Here is a 20,651-nt window from a genome sequence, read left to right as displayed (position 1 = left end):
TCAAATTCAATATTGAGACCCTTTGGTTCTAGAGTTCCCAGCTTGTGCACCCATTTCATCTCTTCTCTACCTATATGTTGTATATGGTCTCCACCTTGCCAGGATTTTTTGACCTCTTGTATCCCTACAAAAGTTAATCCACTCGGATCTTTATTATGATATTTTTTAAAGTGAGCGGAAACACTATGTAATTCAAAACCTTTTCGTATATTTTAAACATGTGCATAGATCCTTTTATGTAGCGGACGAATCGTTCTTCCTACATACTGAAGTCCACATGGACAAATTAGTAGGTAGATAATATTCTTACTAAAACACGTAATAAAATCTTTCACATTAAATTCATAATTGGAATGTTTGCTTTTGAATTTATTGATACCTTTAAGGGTCCTATTTTTACCACATTTGCATCCTACTACATTTTACAATACGTAAATGTTTACTAACATCAGGGACATTGACAAATGAACATATCCATTTTATTATAGACAGTATTAAATGGATTTTAGAGAATAATTATTTTATGTTTAATTCCAAATTTTATTTACAAAAACAGGGTACAGCTATGGGGACCAGGTTCGCCCCCAGCTATGCTAACCTGTTTATGTCAGGTTGGGAAGATGAAGTTATTTACTGCCCCCATACCTCTTACCACCCACGAGTCACACTAACCGAAGCCAAGCTGTACACTCAGACACCCCACACTAGCCACGAATTCCCACATACACAGATCTACTTGGGTCCTTCCTAGCTCACTATAAGTACACACGGAGTATGAACCCGACAGTAATTACGATACACGAATTGCACTGGCCCACGCGCACTAACCTACTCCTGTCTTTACCGAGGTCCTCGCGGGCTACCTTCAAACCTATAACTGCTCAGTGTTAACCTAACCTATACTTCAATGACGTCTAATAGCCTGCTCTCCTCACGTTCTATATTAAAAAATCTCAATGCTATAGCCTGTCTGTTCACCTGAACCGAGCAGGATTACCATACCATCTGTAATGACAAACATGTAGGCCTCCTACCCAACCCGCTTACATATATTGTCAACCTCCACAACATGACACCCTACTCTTTACTGACACATCAGTTCCTAACTTCTCATACACGTTTAATGCCTGGGTGATACACTATTGATTAACAACCGAAATGACTACCACTATTCTAGCGAGTCTAGCCTGTTTATAACTAACACAACGTGGTATTCTGTTATGCTCCTTGCGTTTATTACCTAACCTAGCATGTCTCCTTTTATAAACCTGTTATTTTACCTTCTTAAAAATTTTTAGTGCATGTCAAACTCACTTCCTCATGACATGTAAAATATGTACCTTGACTCTCTTGTTTAATGCTTTTGGGGCATGACAAGCTGTGTGTTCTCATCTGCACTACCAAAAATAACGAATTTATAAAAAAAAATGTTTGGATACAGCCAAACATGTATAAGGTGCCAAGATAAAGCAATCCAACACCGTGCCCATAGAGTCAAAGTGAGATTGGAGATAACCTGACGCGCGTTTCGATGCATTGAAGTGTTCACCTTTGTCAGAGGCAAAAAGTTGTTGCCTGCTGACAGTCATAGAACCCTTTCCTCATTTACAATGGGGTACCCAACTTAAAAATAGTCTGTTACATAATAATTTGAACACCAAAGAACAAATACTGTTTTTTTAGAGAACCCAAAGGATTCTATGGCTGTGAAAACTGTGGAGCTTTTCAAAAATATTTGTAGTCAGAAACACCTCGTTACGAATTTTACTCAAAAGGATAATACCTTTCATATAAAAAAAAGTAATTACCTGTTGCTCCAGAAGGGTGATTTACCTAATAAAATGTCCATGTGGACTATTATATGTAGGATGAACCACACATGCATTAAACATGCGGATACAGGAACACATCAGGAATGTAAGAAATGGAAAATCAAACACAAAAAAGATACAAGTGGTTTAGAATTTATTGGAATACAAAATGATGAGAGATTCTTTTTGGCATTTTTATTGTTTCCATGCTGCATATATTGACTGTGGTTATACACCTAAATTTTACAAGATAACATACATAAGTAATCTGATATCGCTTCAAACCTTGGGGCATATTTGAACAAGCCCTTAGCTTTTCTTTCCTTAGATACACTGACTATTGGTTTCCATGGACATTATGAATACAATGAAAACTGAAATTTCTAGGAAGTGACTTGTCGTTTTTGGCCAACACGTCACGTCCAGTCTTTGGACCTATACTCATTAAACCCACATTGTTCCCTCAAAGAATATAGAGGTTGAGAGCAAACAGAGGTGATGCAATCGCACACAGAAGTGACGCCGGTTGTGGTCGCGTCACTTCCATTGAAGAATCATAATGAGTAGAATAAGTTGAGTGTTTGTGATTGGCTGGATCGCGAGTGCCCAAACCAATCAGGTATCGAACTGACTGTTTAAAAGGATAAGCAGTTGAGGGAGCAGGTACCGATTGAGAAAGCCACAATGCATGATGAACGCGTCTGAGGCTTGAAGCACATGAAGACTTTAGCACTGAGTTTTATTGCTTTTATTTCGATAAATGTATTGTTATTCTTTTATACCTAGTTTGGTAACTTCAATTTCTACCTGCTTCCTGAGTTCAAATACAACAGCTAGGGGCAGGGAACCCAATGCTGAAGAGGCATTCTCCAGGCAGTGAGGTTCATCAACCTTATCAGGGTAAGGGGGGCACGCAGACACCTTAGGCATGGGCATGATGCATGAAACAGGCCCACAGTGGATATATGGAACACCCTCCCCCTCTCTGTGAGTCTCACCCAATCTCCACTGCTTCAAAAACATTTTTGAAAAAGTACTTCTTTAGGAAACCGCTTCCCCCCCCCCCTCCCCCCGCACCCTGGTTCCTCTCCTGAAACTGTCATCAAAACAAAACACTAAGCCCTCAATGAACACTATGCTAGCAGCCTAATTTTCTACCCTACCCTTACCGTTTGTGTCACATTACCCCACTCCCTCTAGCATGTAAGCTCATTGAGCAGGGCACTCAATCCCTCTGTCCTGTGTGTTCAACTCGTCTGGTTACAAATACTTGTCTGTTAATTATAAATAATAATACTACTACTACTAATAATAATATATAAGGGTACTTAAGGTCCAACAGTAGTACGGTAACACAAGGAGAAAACTGTCAGGGTACCTGAAGCCTCTACCTCCGAAAGAGGTAGAGACTTAGTAGTTTACTCCTCCAGCAGGTCGGCTTCCTCCATCCCTCGCGGCTCTCCTAGACACTCTCACGCCGGCCGCGAGGGATCCATCTCATTTTATGACGTCACGCACGCTGCCCGACGTCATGACGTCAGTCCGGACCGATCTGTCACTCAAGTGACTGGAAGCCACTCAGGACTCGTCGGAGGCGGGTATACTCACTGTAACCAGGGTATTTAAACCTGTTTCTCCCATTCACTCATTGCCCTGTCGTGGTTCTAGCCTGTCTAGTCACACAGTGCTCTGGCGATTTCAGTTATTCCTTTGGTTCCGACCCGGCTAGTTTGATTTACTCTGTTTCCCTCTGGTATCCTTGACCCGGCTTGTTCCTCGCTCACCTGTACTCTCGTTCCCTCGACCTCGGCTTGTTTCTGACCATTCTCTTTACTCTCCGTACGTTAGTCCGGCCATTCTAAGGTCCGGTATACGTACCCTGTCCTGTTTGTACTTTGCGTGTTGGATCCCTGTCCCGATCCTGACATTACGACAGGGCCAATGGATCCTGCAGGTACAAACAGTCAGGTTGGTCCCTCTGATTCCAGGTTTGACGCCATGTAACACAGAATGGACCAGATGGCACTAGCACTACAGGCGCTATTATCTCGTGCCAATAACCCACCTGAGGAGATCCGTACTACTTCCATCTCTCCTGTAAGTTCTGGTCTAGAGGTAGCCACTGTAGGTGCCTCTTCCCGTATTACCCCACCTGTACGTTATGGTGGTTCACCGGAGAAGTGTCGTGGTTTTTTGAACCAGATTAGTATCCACTTCGAACTACAACCTCGCTCCTATCCCACAGATAGGGCGAAAGTTGGATTTATTATCACCCTACTCATTGAGAAAGCTCTGAGATTGGCCAACCCACTATGGGAGAATGATAACCCATTGGTATATAATTATAATGCCTTTGTAGCTGCATTTATAAGAACTTTTGACCCTCCTGGTAGGAAGGTTAATGCAGCCAGATTACTGTTGCGCCTGAGACAGGAGAACCGAACACTTGTGGATTATGCACTAGAGTTCAGGTCTCTGGCGGCAGAAGTCAAGTGGAATGAGCAGGCTTATATAGATGTATTTTTGAACGGGCTATCAGATATTATCCTTGATGAGGTTGCTACTAGGGAGCTTCCTGAGAATTTAGAGGACTTAATTTCGTTCATTTCTCGTATTGATGAGCGTTTAAGAGAGAGACAGAATACTAGAGAGAGGAACTTCAGACCTGCCTTTAAATTAGCCCCTACATTTCAAAGTCCTGATTCCAATACCTCACTGTATCCTGAACCTATGCAGATAGGCAATACTGGCCTCTCTGAAGAGGAGAGGCAGTACAGGAGAAGGGAGGGTTTATGTATGTATTGTGGAGCCAGAGGTCATTTGCGTCTGAATTGTCCTACTCGCTCGGGAAACCCCCGCACCTAAGTTTCTCTAGAGGACAGGCCTTGGGTGTTTCTATTTTGTCCTCTACGCATAATTATAAAGATCACAGGCTTCTGCTACCAATTTCTTTAACGTGGGAGAAGGGAATGCTAAAGACCATGGCCTTGATAGATTCCGGAGCTGCTGAGAATTTTATCGACCAAGTCTTTGCTACTAAACACACTATCCCATCCCAGTTAAGGGATACACCCTTGGCCGTTGAGGCCATAGATGGTAGACCTTTACTTGAGCCTGTTATCTCTCGTGAGACTATACCCATTAACTTAACTATTGGTATCTTACACGAGGAGAACTTATCACTTATGCTCATTTCATCTCCTTCTGTTCCCATAGTCCTGGGCTACCCATGGTTAAAGAGACATAACCCTATTATCGATTGGGAATTAGGGGAGATAATCTCATGGGGCCAGGGTTGTCAGGAGAGGTGTTTACGCAGGGTGTCTCCATTGGCTATGATTAACACACCAGATAGTTCTACCCAGTCTACAGGGAGACAGATACCTCCTCTGTACATAGACTTGAAAGCAGTGTTCGATAAGAAGAACGCTGATACACTACCCCCACACAGGACCTTTGATTGTAAAATTAATCTTTTGCCCGGCACCATGCCCCCCAGGGGTAATGTATATCCTCTATCCATTAAAGAGAATTCTGTTTTAGAGGAATATATTCAGGAGAATTTAGACAAGGGATTCATTAGGAGATCCTCTTCTCCCGCCGGGGCTGGATTTTTTTTTGTTAAAAAGAAGGATGGCTCACTCAGACCATGTATTGATTACCGAGGTTTGAATAAAATAACCATTAGGAATGCCTATCCGATCCCCTTGATTACCGAGCTCTTTGATCGGCTAAAAGGTTCTAAGATTTTCACCAAGTTGGACCTCAGAGGGGCATATAACTTGGTGAGAATTCAACAAGGTCACGAGTGGAAGACGGCGTTTAATACCCGCTATGGGCATTATGAGTACACGGTCATGCCTTTTGGCCTTTGTAACGCACCGGCAGTATTCCAGGATCTAATTAACGAAGTTCTTAGGGAATTTCAACAGGATTGTGTTATTGTATACCTGGATGACATTCTCATACACTCTAGAGAGATTGAGACCCACCATAGACAAGTCAGAAAGGTATTACACAAACTTCTACAACACGGCTTATACTGCAAATTGGAGAAATGCAGCTTTGACCAGACCCAGATAGATTTTCTTGGATACGTGATTTCTGGGGAAGGCTTTAAGATGGATCCTGACAAACTCCAGTCTATTCTAGATTGGCCATTGCCTAAGGGACTCAAGGCTATCCAGAGGTTTATTGGGTTCTCCAATTATTATAGGCGCTTCATTAAGGGTTACTCTTCTATTATTGCACCTATTACCAATATGACCAAACAAGGGGCTGATTCTAAGACTTGGTCTACTGAAGCTCTCGTTGCTTTCAAAAATCTCAAAGAACTTTTTGCTTCTGCTCCAATATTAGTCCATCCTGATACATCCTTGCCGTTCCTACTTGAGGTCGATGCCTCTGAGACAGGAGTAGGTGCCGTTCTCTCACAAAGGTTGGGGGTGGATAAACCGTTACATCCTTGTGGTTTTTTTTCCAAGAAACTTTCTGGGCCTGAGAGCAGGTATGACATCGGAGACAGGGAATTGTTAGCAGTCATTAAAGCCTTGAAAGAGTGGAGACATCTATTGGAGGGCACCTTACATCCGGTTACTATTTTGACGGACCACAAGAACTTGTCCTATATTGGGGAGGCTAAGCGTTTGTCCTCTAGGCAAGCTCGTTGGTCCTTATTCCTGACTCATTTCAATTATGTACTTACTTACAGACCTGGCTCTAAGAACTCTAAGGCCGATGCTTTGTCTCGACAATATGAACCTTTCACTGTATCTGAACCGATTCTTTCTTCTATAGTTCCTAAATGCAAGATTGTTGCTAATACGAATCTCAGGATTCATTCCCCGTTACTGGCCGAGATCATTAAGCTGCAACATCTAGCACCTAAACAGACTCCTGAGGGTCGACATTTCGTTCCTCCTACTCTTCAACTGGAGCTGTTGCAATGTTTCCATAACAGCAAGATGGCGGGACATCCTGGTATCCGCAAGACGTATGCTTTGATTTCTAAAGACTTCTGGTGGCCTGCTTTACGTAAAGATACTAAAGATTTCATCGCTGCGTGTGAAGTGTGTACTAAGACCAAACAACCTCATACGCTCCCAAGTGGATTCCTGCATCCCTTAGAGGTACCAGAGAAACCATGGTCTTGTTTGGCCATGGACTTTATTGTCGATCTACCTATCTCTAAAAAACAGACTGTTATCCTCACCGTGGTTGACAGATTCACCAAGATGGCCCACTTCGTTCCCTTGCCTAAACTTCCATCCTCCCAAGAGTTGGCAGAGATATTCGCGAGGGAGATTTTTCGCTTACATGGGATACCTTCCCAAATCGTATCTGACAGAGGGTCCCAATTTGTTTCCCGTTTTTGGAGATCCTTTTGTTCTCAACTAGGTATTAAATTAAATTTCTCTTCTGCCTATCATCCCCAGTCTAACGGAGCTGCTGAACGTACTAACCAAAAGATTGAGCAATATCTACGTTGTTTTGTTTCCGAACACCAGGACGATTGGGTCGGTTTGATTCCTTGGGCGGAGTTTGCGCACAACAATCTCGTTTGTGACTCTACTCATTCAAGCCCCTTCTTCATGAACTATGGCTTTCATCCATTTATTCTTCCCTCGGTTTCTCCTTCCCAAGGTGTACCGTCGGTTGATGTACATGTTGCCAATTTGAGGAAGTTGTGGGATCAGACTCGACAAATTCTTCTACACAATTCTATGCTGGTTAAAAAACACGCTGATAAACGTAGAAGGGCGGCTCCGATTTTCGTTCCAGGCGATAGAGTATGGTTAAGCACTAGGAATATTCGGCTTAAAGTTCCTTCCATGAAATTCGCTCCTCGATATATTGGCCCTTACAGGATCTTGACTCGAATTAACCCAGTGGCGTATCGTCTAGCTCTCCCAGCTGCCTTACGCATCCCTAATTCCTTTCACGTTTCATTGTTGAAACCCCTAGTTTGTAACAGATTCTCCTCCACGATCGCCCCTCCTCGCTCTGTTCAGGTGGAGGGTCAGGAGGAGTATGAGGTTAACTCCATCATTGATTCTCGTATCTCTCGGGGGAGAGTACAATATTTGGTCGACTGGAAGGGATATGGTCCTGAGGAGAGAAGTTGGGTACCACAAGAGGATGTTCATGCTCCTCGCCTTCGCAGGGCGTTTCACTCACGCTTTCTGTCTCGTCCCGGTTCCTTCCGCCCGGTGGGCGTATCTGAGAGGGGGGGTACTGTCAGGGTACCTGAAGCCTCTACCTCCGAAAGAGGTAGAGACTTAGTAGTTTACTCCTCCAGCAGGTCGGCTTCCTCCATCCCTCGCGGCTCTCCTAGACACTCTCACGCCGGCCGCGAGGGATCCGTCTCATTTTATGACGTCACGCACGCTGCCCGACGTCATGACGTCAGTCCGGACCGATCTGTCACTCAAGTGACTGGAAGCCACTCAGGACTCGACGGAGGCGGGTATACTCACTGTAACCAGGGTATTTAAACCTGTTTCTCCCATTCACTCATTGCCCTGTCGTGGTTCTAGCCTGTCTAGTCACACAGTGCTCTGGCGATTTCTGTTATTCCTTTGGTTCCGACCCGGCTAGTTTGACTTACTCTGTTTCCCTCTGGTATCCTTGACCCGGCTTGTTCCTCGCTCACCTGTCCTCTCGTTCCCTCGACCTCGGCTTGTTTCTGACCATTCTCTTTACTCTCCGTACGTTAGTCCGGCCATTCTAAGGTCCGGTATACGTACCCTGTCCTGTTTGTACTTTGCGTGTTGGATCCCTGTCCCGATCCTGACAAAAACTGACACAGAGGGCAAAATAACCTGTAATGAAAATGCCAACAAGCTAGAGAGAAGGTTAAACACCCAAGCTAGCCACCAAGAGAAAGGAGAAAAGAGGGGAGCTCACAAGGGCCCAGACCAGCAGAAGTGGAACATTAGGCAGAAGACAGGAGAACGGAGCGTTGAGATAGAAACGTCATGCCATTCTCGCGATACATGTGGGAAAGCCCCGAACGTGGCAAATTTGTTGCCAAAAGGGGCGAATTCGGCTCACGAACATATAGCGTTCGTGAACTGAATGCAGCTGAGTGGGATGAATTCATACTCGAATGCTGGCGATCACAGGCCAAGTAGACCAATTAGGACCCCAAAAAAAGGTTGAATTAAGCCGAATGGTGCCAAGAAAATAGCCAAAAAACTGGCCAAGGTCCCCAGAAAACGGCAGGTAAGACCTGCACAGACACGGGAAGGCAACCGGAAAGTCTAAGAATATAGGTGCAGGAGAACAAAACCCCCAGGGAGAAAGGAGACTCCAAAGATAGAAGGAAAAGTTAAGGAAAACCTAGATTACAAAAAAAATTTAAAAGGCGGGGGAATCCCCAAACATGATTGTCTGGTACCCTGGTGGCAATGAAAATACAAGAACACAGAACACAAAAGTAATTAAAATCAATGCCAAAACACACAAAACTGCAGGGGACTCAATGCCCCAGAAAAGAGATCTCATCTTCTGAGAGATCTCAAGAGACAGCACGTCTCAATTGCACTCTTACAGGAAACCCATCTAATGACAGACGCAAACTCCCTACTTAATAAACGATATTACCCGCAGAACTTCTACAGCAATCACCCCTCTCTGAAGAAAGCGGGTACTGCCATCCTGATCGCAGCTAACCTCCAATTTGTGGCTTCCGACCAACTAGTGGACGCTGACGGCTGACGGTAGATTCCTCTTTGTGAAAGGGGAAATGGCTGGGAAAACATACACATTTGCAAACATCTACGCCCCGAACTCGGGACAAGCCAGCTTTATTCGCAGAACTCTGATGAAACTGTCCAAATTCGTAGAAGGAGTCCTGATACTGGGAGGAGACTGTCCCACTGACCCCCCTGACGGACACGTCAATGGGACGGAGTAGTATACCAAGCTCGACTATTAAGAACCTCCTGAAGACCCTCAGGGACCTTCGGCTCATAGACACGTGGCGGGCGCTCCACCCGGTGGAACGAGACTTTACATACTACTCCACACTACACCACCGCTACTCCAGAATTGATTACATCTGCATACAGCAGGAGGGACTCACCTACCTCAGGAAGGCTGACATCCAACCTACGCCCTGGTCGGATCACAGTGCGGTGAAAGTGGAACTAGAATCACCCCTATACCGCCCGACCAAGATGGCATGGAGACTTAACGATGCCCTGCTCCTAGACGAACCAATGAGAACGCAAGTAGCTGAGCATATCCGTCAATACTTCGAGGAGAATACGACGGAAGAACGATCAGGCATGACCATCTGGGAAGCGCACCAGAGCGTCCTGAGGGGACACCTAATACGGATAGCAACACAGAAGAAAAAAGACGCAGGACAACAACTAAGAGACCTCACCCAACAGATAGCAGACCTGGAACAGAGGCATAAAAGGTCCCAACGTGACCAGACATATAAAGACCTCCTCGCGAAAAGAAGACAGCTAACGGACATCATAGAACGCAGATATGCTAGACGACTGCAACGCTCAAAAGCATTCTTCTACAGGCATGCCAACAAGGGTGGGAAACTGCTTGCCCAAATGCTACGGGGTCCGCAAAACAGGGCCCAGGTGCACGCCCTGCGAACCAGACGAGGCAGATTGTTGCAATTCCCTGAATAAATCGCAGAGGAATTCATGTACTTCTACACAAACCTCTACAACATAGACGACTCAAACAGGGTCCCTGATGCCGCGTGAAAACAAACGGACACGGTGAATTACCTGCAGGACTTCAACCCTGACGCCCTCACCCCGGAAGAAGCAGAAACACTGGGGGCGCCGGTGACAGAAGAGGAGGTCAAACTAGCCCTAAAAGTAGCTAAGAATGGTAAAGCACCAGGCCCAGACGGTTTCCCGGTAGAATACTACAAGAAATTCGGCGATGAACTGGTACCGAAACTGGTTAACGCACTAAATAGCCTACGAGACGGAGCATCCTTTCACAAGGAATCCCTAGCAGCGATCACGGTGATCCCGAAGCCGGGCAAAAACACAGAACAGGTGGGGAACTACCGCCCGATATCCCTTATCAACACAGATGTCAAACTTTTCTCGAAGATACTGTCATTCCGACTACAGACATACATGCCGCGAGGGAGGCCAGAGACAGCACCCTCAGGCTCTTTGTGATCTAACAGGCAGCGAAACACCTCAAGAAAAAGCTACTTCTGCTATCCACGGACGCAGAAAAAGCATTTGATAGAGTAGATTGGCAATTTATGATGGAAACACTGCGGAGAACAGGCATCGGAGACCAGATGCTGCAGTGGATCGCAACAGATAGCTTCAACATAAAGAATGGAACCAGGCAAGGCTGCCCACTCTCGCCGCTTCTATTTGCGCTCACCTTGGAACCACTCCTGGATAAAATATGCGAGTGGCTGCGACGACAATTCCCGTTTCACTGGTGCACAGAGAGCATGAAATACCTGGGGCTACAAGTTACCCCCAATGCGAAAGATCTTTACGCGCGTAACTACACACCCCTCCTGACCACCGTCCTGGAGGACCTCAAAAGATGGAACTACAACCACATCTCATGGTAGGGACGTATCGCAGTTGTAAAGATGAATATCCTCCCTAGGATACTCTACGTGTTCCACACACTCCCACGCATAATCCCACAAATTTTCTTCCAAATGCTCCGGACAGGGGTCCTTAAATACAAATGGAAGGGGGATAGAGCCAGGATAGCACACGAAAAACTGTGCCTTCCCAAAACATGGGGGGGACTTGCCCTACCGGACCTGAACAAATACTACCAAGCAACGATTCTACAGTGCATTAGAGAACTTCATATCGCCACACCTCATAAACGATGGACCACACTGTGCAAAGACCTAGAAAATAATTAACTACACCAATATATCTGGCACGGCGGGAACGAGGCCTTGACCCCGCAGGGGGAAAGACTCCCCCATCACACAAACACTCAAATCTTGGACCAGACTGAGGAAGGCACCCTACATATCCCCCTCTCCCAGCCCGCTGATCCCCATCACCCACAACTCGAACATAGGAGACGGTCTACCGCCGTCAGCGTGGACACTGGACGCCCAAGATGGCTACATCCCACTACATACGTTACTAACTGGAACCGGACTGAAGACCCTACGGGAAATATCAGACGGAAGGACGACTACCCTCATGCACCAATTTCACTATGCCCAACTCAAGTTTCTCAAGTTTTTACAACCACTCTGTTTCCAGACACCCGAGGCGGATAGCACTGTCTCGACCGTATACCAACAACTAGCAACGGGCGAGAGGGAAAAGAAGGACCTGTTCAAGAGGCAATGGGAAGACCTCCTGGATAACGCATACACGGAGGGACAATGGGAACAAATATTGCTGCTACAACATAAAAGCTCATCGAGCACGAACTACCAAGAAATAAATTATAAGTTGTTATCTCAGTGGTACCGCACGCCGTCTCTACTGCATCAGATCAACCCTGGACATGTGAAAATGGAATCGACACTCTCAAACATATAATAATAACAAAGTATTTAACCAGGAAAGGTACATTCAGATTACTCTGGTTTCCAAGTACGTCCTGGGGATGTTACTATCCAGGACCACATGTTACTATCACCCAATTTAATCGTACTCATTCTATCTACCTCGGACTGGGATTTGAACCTGCGACGCAAGGGTTAGAACAGATTCTGCTGATGCATTAGCCCACTGAGTTATTTCACCAGCCTTATCTGGTGGGACTGCAACAAGATCCAACCATATTGGAAGGAAATTGAAGCAGAAATACAAAATATAACGGGTGAACCCACAATCCTGACAGCGGACCTGGCCCTACTACACCACACGAAAGACACGCTCTCAGCATACAAAAGATCAATCCTCAGACACCTGCTTAACGCAGCTAAGGCACTGATACCGATACTGTGGAAAACACCGACCCTGCGACAATCGGGCAATGGAAACTCAGGGTTGAAGACATACACAGGGCCGAATCCACAAGAGCTAGTCTTCTGGGGAGACAGGAAAAACATGCAGAGCAGTTGAGACTATGGTATGTCTATTGCTCTCGGAACACATCAGTTAACTGGGTGGGGGGGTGGGGGGGCGGGAGACGGGGGATGGGGCACCTGGACTCGCCGGACGCAGCACCACCGATCACAAGCCTAGCCCCCCCCCCCGCCCATTGGTGGTGGCGGGATGGGGACCCAGGGGGGAGCGGATACACATTGAGGACGAGCTTACTCAGGACCCTGACAATGGGCAAACGGGAAGAACTAAGACCTAAGGGGTGGGAATAGGGGGGTTCGCTACTAGACTCCCGAAACCAGGATACAAACTAGCCCATAACACATAATACAGACAAGGACCGCCGGGCTCATTACAAGCCCGGCGGTCCTGTTGGGGGCTGGCAGGAAGCTGTTACTTACCTTTACAGCAGCTCCTGTCAGCTCCCTTCTCCTCCACTGCAAGTCTTGCGAGAGCCGCAGGGTCAGAGTGTTGCCACGGGTTACCGTGGCAACGCTCCACGCGCCCGCGAGACTTACAGTGGGAGCTGACAGGGGAGCTGACCGGACCGGAGGAGAGAGAAGTGAGCTGACAGGAGCTGCTGTAAAGGTAAGTAACAGCTTCCTGCCAGCCCCCCTCCTACACAGCCCATCCACTGGACCATCATGGAATGAGAGCCCCCCTCCCTGACCAGCTAACAAGCAGGGAGGGGGGGATGAATAAAAATAAATACAAATTTTAATAATAATAAAATATTAATAATATTAAAAAATAAATAAAAAATAAATAAAAATAATATAACAAAAAAATAATATTAAAATAATAATAATTAAAAAAAAATAATAATTAAAAAATGCCCACCCCCCACCAAGGCTCTGCATCACATACACAAACACACACTGGATCACACACACTGCATTCATACACATACACACTGTATTCATACACACACACACACACTGCATTCATACACACACACACACACTGCATTCATACATACACACACTGCATTCATACAATTATACTCGAGTCAATAAGTTTTCCCAGTTTTTTGGGGTAAAATTAGGGGTCTCGACTTATATTCGGGTCGACTTATACTTGAGTATATACGGTACCTATATATAATATGTGTGTTTATTTGAAGGCAAGCAGCCCATATTTCCATTTATTAACCTTTTTAAACCTTTGTTTCATTATATTTTGTGTATTTATTTTTTCTGTTTGTGCTCCAACTTTTACAGTCTGTTTACTTTTCCCAAAATGCACCTTACTGTTGGAACACCATAGCCATTTAAATTCCAGCTTTCTAGAGCAACCTCACTCTATATTTTAACATCTAAATATTGATCTTGTAATAGCCTAATGCTTGTGATAGCCTTGGTTTCTTAGTACAGTCTATGGTGGTGTCTACATGCACAATTGAAGCATTGCAGACTGGTAAGACATTTGCAAATGACTTTAGGAGGCGGCTGAGAACTAAACATTGGGGCACTCCTTTTACTTCACAATAGAGCATTTTAGATTATTTTTTTATTTAGATAATGTTTTAAAGCTCACATTCAAGTTCTGTTTGTATATTTGCACCCATACTTGAGTAGTAATTGGGAGAGAAAAAAAAAATAGTGAAATCGTACTTTTCAAAATGATAAGAAATATGTCTACACTTTAATGTATGCCTAAAGGTCTTCTCTGTATTCTGAAGTGGTCTATTTTGTAAGATATGTTTAATTTGAAAAGAAAGTTAATTGTAATCTTATAAATATTTATAGGCAGCACTTTTTCAAGACAAAAAATTCATTTGTGGCGGATCTTTGGTTGCACCAATTTGGATAATCACTGCAGCTCACTGTGTAAGGACAGCAAATAGAAAGCAGCTAACTGTGGTTCTTGGTAAGTAGTGAAATATTACATAGTAAAATAAAAAAGACACCCCATGAATATATGAACTAAATGCGGCACTATCATGGCCACATACATTTTTTTAAACCCCCTCCTGACTCCACTACATGTTATTGTCCCCTAGTCACCCCCAAATACCCCTAGGCCCCCATATTACCTTTTTAAACATTTTTATTTAATGCCTGACCTAGGTCCTCGGCACCGCCATCTTTGTGTGGGCAGATGAAGGCCCTGCAGAACAAGTCATCTGCCCACACTAGACAGCGCTGTAAAATTCCTGTGCATGCCCATTTCATCACTTGGACATTCGCTATAGTCCAAAATTCAGATGGGAATTTGGGCTTTACGTTCATTTGTCAGAAGACGAATGAATGAGTAGAAATTTCAAACAAATGAATGAAAACCGAATTTTGGTATTTATTAATTTGTTCGTTTAGCTTATTACGAGAGAGGGAGCTACCGTCTCGCAGCTCCATTCTTGTAATATGTGAAAATAGAAGTGGCAGGGAGCGTTACTCCCCGCCACTTCCCAAGCCCCTGTCATTAAAAAAAAATCTCCCCCCCAAAAAAATCTCCCCAATGCCACTACTATGCTAAGACACCTCCAAATTAAATAAAGGGGGACCTAGCCTAGTGAGTAAGAGCTATTCAACTAAACGGGGGACCTAGGTCCCTCCCCATTGTCACTTAGTGCCTCCATCTGCTGCTCATGGATGGGTGCCCGGGGAACAGTAGATCCCCTGTCTCCTTTGTCATTTAAGGGCTCCCACCTGTGGTTCCTGGGTGGAAGCTGGGGGTGTGGGAGACAGTAGGTCTCCCCCCTTTGTTACTTAGGGCCCCACCCAATGCTCATGGGTGGGGGCCAAGGAGGAGGCAGTGGGTCCCCCCATTGTACTTTCACTTAGAGCCCCCAACTGCCACTCATGGGTGGGGATCAGGGGGGCAGGCAGTACGTCCCTCCCTTTGTCACTTAGGACTTCCATCTGCTGCTCATGGGTGGGGGCTGGAGGGGGCCCAAATATCCTCCATTTAGTTTAATATCCCCCACTCTTGGTGCATGGGTGGAGGCTCGGGAGAACACTATTGGATAAGGAGGTGGGGTTTATTTTTATTTATTTTTTACAACAGAGAGCAGTCTGTAAACATGCTACTACTCACGCCATAGCGATTAGGGGCAAACGAGATATGTTAAACTCCCTTATTTACTAATACTAAGTAATACCATAGGAACTGGGGGGGGGGGGGGTCTACTAAGCAGCTACAAGATACAGCTGTGGCACTGACTGTATCGGAATTTCATTCATTGTAATACAATTTCTAACCAAACAAAATGCACGAATTTCGTCTTAACGTGAATGGACAAACTGTACTCATTCTGTTAGGATGAAATGCTGTGATTTTACCAGCAACCTGTCTATATGACAGGACGTTCGAATGGCGATTGAAGCAAGGCGAGAACACGGAGGAAGGGTCAGTTTTGTGGGAAAATGTTTTGGACCACAGGAAATGGAGCAGACTTAAGCTCCTCCTTTGGTCAAAGAAGGTCAAGCGTAGGAAAAATACATAAAACAAAGTAGTCACTTTATCTTGTGTTTTAAAGAAAACTAGATCAGATAGATAGAAAAGAAGAACAGATTCTGAGAGAGGAAGAAAATAGGAACCAATATGGGAAAGTTAAGTTCAGCATGATAGTGCAGGTTTAACAGACGGTATTAAGCATTACAGTTAGCTAGTTTTGTCAGGACTCAGGAAGAAATTAGGTCAAATGAACATCAGTAAGAGTTTCCCTACAGTTTCTATTGTACACTTCTATCTCTTAATGTGTATTGAAATTGTGATATAACATCCCACTGACACAGTTTTATTGGGTCAATAAAAGGTGAATAAACCACAGAACATTTGAAGCATTAAAATGCATTAAGCTAATATTATAAATGTAGTATGGAGTAATACCTCTATTCGAAACACTTTCATATACATAAAAAAAATACTCTTGGAATTACTCATTACAGCACCAGCAAGGAAAATAGGCCAAGCGAGAAAAACAGCTTTTAGGTTTCCAAGTCCTCAAAGTAGAATTTCTTTTTCCAAATCCCCACAAAACCCAATTAAGGAAATACCCTTAATTTCAGGTCAAAGTAACAGAACTGGACACATAGCTGAATTACAATATTTTTCCAGTTCCTCTTTTTTACTGTTCAATTTGAAATTCAATTTTAAAAGGAAACTCCAGTGCCAGGAAAACGATCCGTTTCCTGGCACTGGAGGGTCCCTCTCCCTCCCACCCCCCAATCCCCGGTTACTGAAGGGGTGAAAACCCCTTCAGTCACTTACCAGGGGCAGCGACAGGTCCCACGTCGCTGCTTCCTCCTCCCCCGCCGCTCCTCCTTCTGGTTACGTCGGCCGGTGGGCGAGACTGATCTCGCCCGCCGGCCGAGGAGACCTAATGCGCATGCGCGGCAATGCCGCGCATGCGCATTAGCGCACCCCATAGGAAAGCATTGAAAATGAATTTCAATGCTTCCCTATGGGGAATAGAGCGACGCTGGAGGTCCTCACACAGCGTGAGGACGTCCAGCGACGCTCTAGCACAGAAAACCTGTGCTATGAAGCAGGAAGTGTCCTCTAGTGGCTGTCTAATAGACAGCCACTAGGGGAGGACTTAACCCTGCAAGGTAATTATTGCAGTTTAAAAAAAACTGCAATAATTACACTTGCAGGGTTAAGGGTAGTGGGAGTTGGCACCCAGACCACTCCAATGAGCCCAAGTGGTCTGGGTGCCTGGAGTGTCCCTTTAAGTCTCACTTTAGTGAATAACCCTCCTAATATAACAAACAACCCAAGCACATTGTATTTACACATATATCTGGATAGGTCTATAACTTATACAAGGAATCATATTTTCATATTGTTGAGTCAAGAACTCTGCCAAGAAGACTATTCCATTGGGTGCCATGATGATTAGTCCTTATTGAGATATTTCTTCCAGAATAACACCTATTTTTGCCTTGATAAATCTACCTCAGCATCTTATATTTTATCGTCTAGGAAAGATATCTTGGTTTACATAGTAATCAATGGTGTATTCTTTTATTCCCTAGGTGAACATCAACTGAGCGAGATAGAAGGAACAGAGCAAGAACGCAATGTTTCTGAAATCATAGTGCACGCAAAATATGTTGGAAGAAGTTTAAATTATGACAACGATATTGCACTGCTCAAGCTGGATCTACCAGTGAACTATACGGACTATGTGGTTCCTTTATGTTTACCTGATAAAGTGTTGTCTGCTAATGAGCTCCTTAGAGTTAGATATTCAACAGTGAGTGGCTGGGGTCGGCTTTTAGAGGGTGGTGCCACACCTGATTTTCTGCGCCGTGTGCTGATGCCCAGAGTGTTATCACAGGATTGCATTCAGCAGACCAAAGTGAATATTACACAGAATATGTTTTGTGCAGGATTTAAAAATGGTACAAAGGATGCATGTAAAGGTGATAGCGGAGGGCCACATGCTTCTCATTATAAGGATACCTATTTCCTAACTGGTATAGTCAGCTGGGGATTGGGATGTGCTCAGCCAGAGAAATATGGTGTTTATACAAGACTATCAATGTATATTGACTGGTTAAAGGATCATATGAATAAGAATTCATCTGAAATAAACATTACTTTATAGGTATGCCAACAGCCTTATATTTTTAGAAGCATCTTTAATATAATTTTCAGAGAGACAGAAACACCAAGAGATGTTATGATCATACGTAAGCAAATACTAAGATATTTTATATTCTTGCCTGTTGCTACTGAAGAATTTGTGAGTTGTCAGCAATGTTTTTAATGACAATTGTAGATTATACTAGCTTTAGTGTAACTATAATCTTAATTTTATTAATGACAGGAGGCGAATATTTGCTTAAGTCTCTCTTTACTAGAACTCCACAGCAGCACATCAACAGAGAGATAAACACCAAAGACAAAAACATAAGGTATCTATATAAGGCTCCTCCTAAGCCACCATTTCCTCTTTCACGCTGCGACAAAGTAACACAACAATAACAATAACTAAATAAAGAAAACATTTTTTAACATAACAATGAATGCCATCTGGAAAAACTTCGGATAATGGATGAACTTGATCTTCATCCTGCCAAACAGCCGATTCTATGAACTGAAGTCGAACCATTAAACTGAAACGAAATAAACAGAGTCGAAAACACTGATTAGTGAACGAAATGTACTGATAAAACATAAATCCCACGATCCAGTACTGATAGAATAAAGACATGAAATCCATCACTAACGACCGTCAAAACAATATAACATGCACTTCCCACAACATCACCCCAGACTACCAAACCTAGCCCAGATAATCAGACAAATCAACAGAAATACAATCAATGCAATCCATCCAAAACAGGGGGGGGTGAAACCAAACTGGGTGGGTCCTGTCATTAATAAAATTAAGATTATAGTTACACTAAAGCTAGTATAATCTACAATTTTATAGCATGACAGGAGGCTTCATATTTGCTGTTTTAACGCTCCGACAGCAAAGCAAAAGAAGCATGGTCCGACGGTCTAAAGTAGAATTGGCGAAACGTCTCTTCCCGTGACCAGTCCGCCGAACGCAAAATGTCCTGAAGGGCAGCACCCGCCAAAAAAGCTCCGGAAGCTGCGGCGCCCCTAACCGAATGCGCTCCGAAGGTCGCATTCACGCCCGCCAGAGTCAAAAGCCATCTGATCCAACGAGCCAGAGTAGGGGACGAGACCGGTTTATGGGGCCTGACATACGAAATCAACAACTGCCCAGAATGAGAAGAGCGCAAAGGAGCGGTAACCGCAACATAACGAGCCAGTGCCCTCGCCACACAAAGCTTAGGCGAGTCCTTGAAGTAAGGGTATGATACAACCGTCGAATCCGACTTGGTACGTCTAACCACCTTGAAGGAGACCCCCTCCGGAGAAAACGAGAAGGCGTTGACATCGAAGGCCCTGACATCCGAAACACGCCTGAACGAGACCAGACACAACAAAAGGGCAAATTTTGCCGAAAGCTGGCGGAAAGAGAGGTCCTGGTTATCAGGCCAATCTTGAAGGAACGTCAAAACTGAACGTACGTCCCAGAGGGAAGAATACTTGGGCGCCGGAGGGCGCGCTAATCTCATTCCACGCAGGAGTCTGCAGACTAGCGGATCCTGGCTGATGGGAAAACCTCGAAGCGGGACATGTGCCGCCGAGATAGCTGACCTAGCCACGTTAACCGAGCGGTATGACCGACCCAGTTCAAAGAGATGGGACAAAAAATTCAATACGCTAGATACAGGACCTGTAAAGGGATCGGTATCCCGTTCCAAACACCAGCGACACCAGGAACCCCATGCCGAAAGATAACACTTCCTCGTCCCGGGAGCCCAGGAATCCCAGAGAAGGTCTCTAGCCGATTGCGATAACTCCTCGACATTCCAGGCACCCCTGAAAGAGTCCAAGCCACCAAGAGTAGGTGGCCTTCTCCCACCAGTGGGTGAGGGTTGCCCCGGGGGTCCGAGAGGAGCAGTCGAGAAGACGGTAACAGGAGAGGGTCCTGACAGGAGAGATCCAGGAGCTCCGGAAACCAGGCCTGACTCTGCCACAGCGGGGTCAGCAACACCAAGGACACACGTTGACGTCGAACTTGTAGTAACACCCTGGGAATCATAGCGAACGGAGGAAACGCATACGCTCCCTGCGAAGGCCATTCCTGGAGAAAAGCGTCCACTGCGGTGCACGCCGGATCCGGGAGCCAACTGAAGTACCTCTGGGTCTGGTGATTCGTCCTGGAGGCGAATAGATCCAAAACGAACGGGCCCCTCTGGATCTCGAGGAAGACGGATCGCAGGAGTTTCCAGTCGCTGGCATCCCGCCAATGTCTGGAGAACCAGTC

The 20,651-nt window shown here is 45.0% G+C and overlaps 1 protein-coding gene across 1 annotated transcript in view; it reads left to right on the top strand.

Annotated features, from left to right (window-relative positions):
• The window catches only part of F7 (coagulation factor VII), a 62,123-nt gene extending 43,541 nt beyond the window's left edge, over nucleotides 1–18,582 (top strand). The window contains exons 7-8 of the mRNA XM_063444666.1: nucleotides 14,602–14,722; nucleotides 17,833–18,582. Of these exons, the coding sequence (XP_063300736.1) occupies nucleotides 14,602–14,722; nucleotides 17,833–18,407 (696 nt within the window). The 3' untranslated portion in view covers nucleotides 18,408–18,582. The remainder of the gene's footprint in view (nucleotides 1–14,601; nucleotides 14,723–17,832) is intronic.
• The last annotated feature ends 2,069 nt before the right edge of the window (nucleotides 18,583–20,651 follow it).

The sequence above is a fragment of the Pelobates fuscus genome, chromosome 1 (genome assembly GCF_036172605.1).
Source record: "Pelobates fuscus isolate aPelFus1 chromosome 1, aPelFus1.pri, whole genome shotgun sequence".
In the NCBI taxonomy this organism is placed as follows: domain Eukaryota; kingdom Metazoa; phylum Chordata; class Amphibia; order Anura; family Pelobatidae; genus Pelobates; species Pelobates fuscus.
The sequence above is the reverse complement of the archived record's forward strand: the minus strand, read 5'-3'. Positions and strand labels throughout refer to the sequence as shown.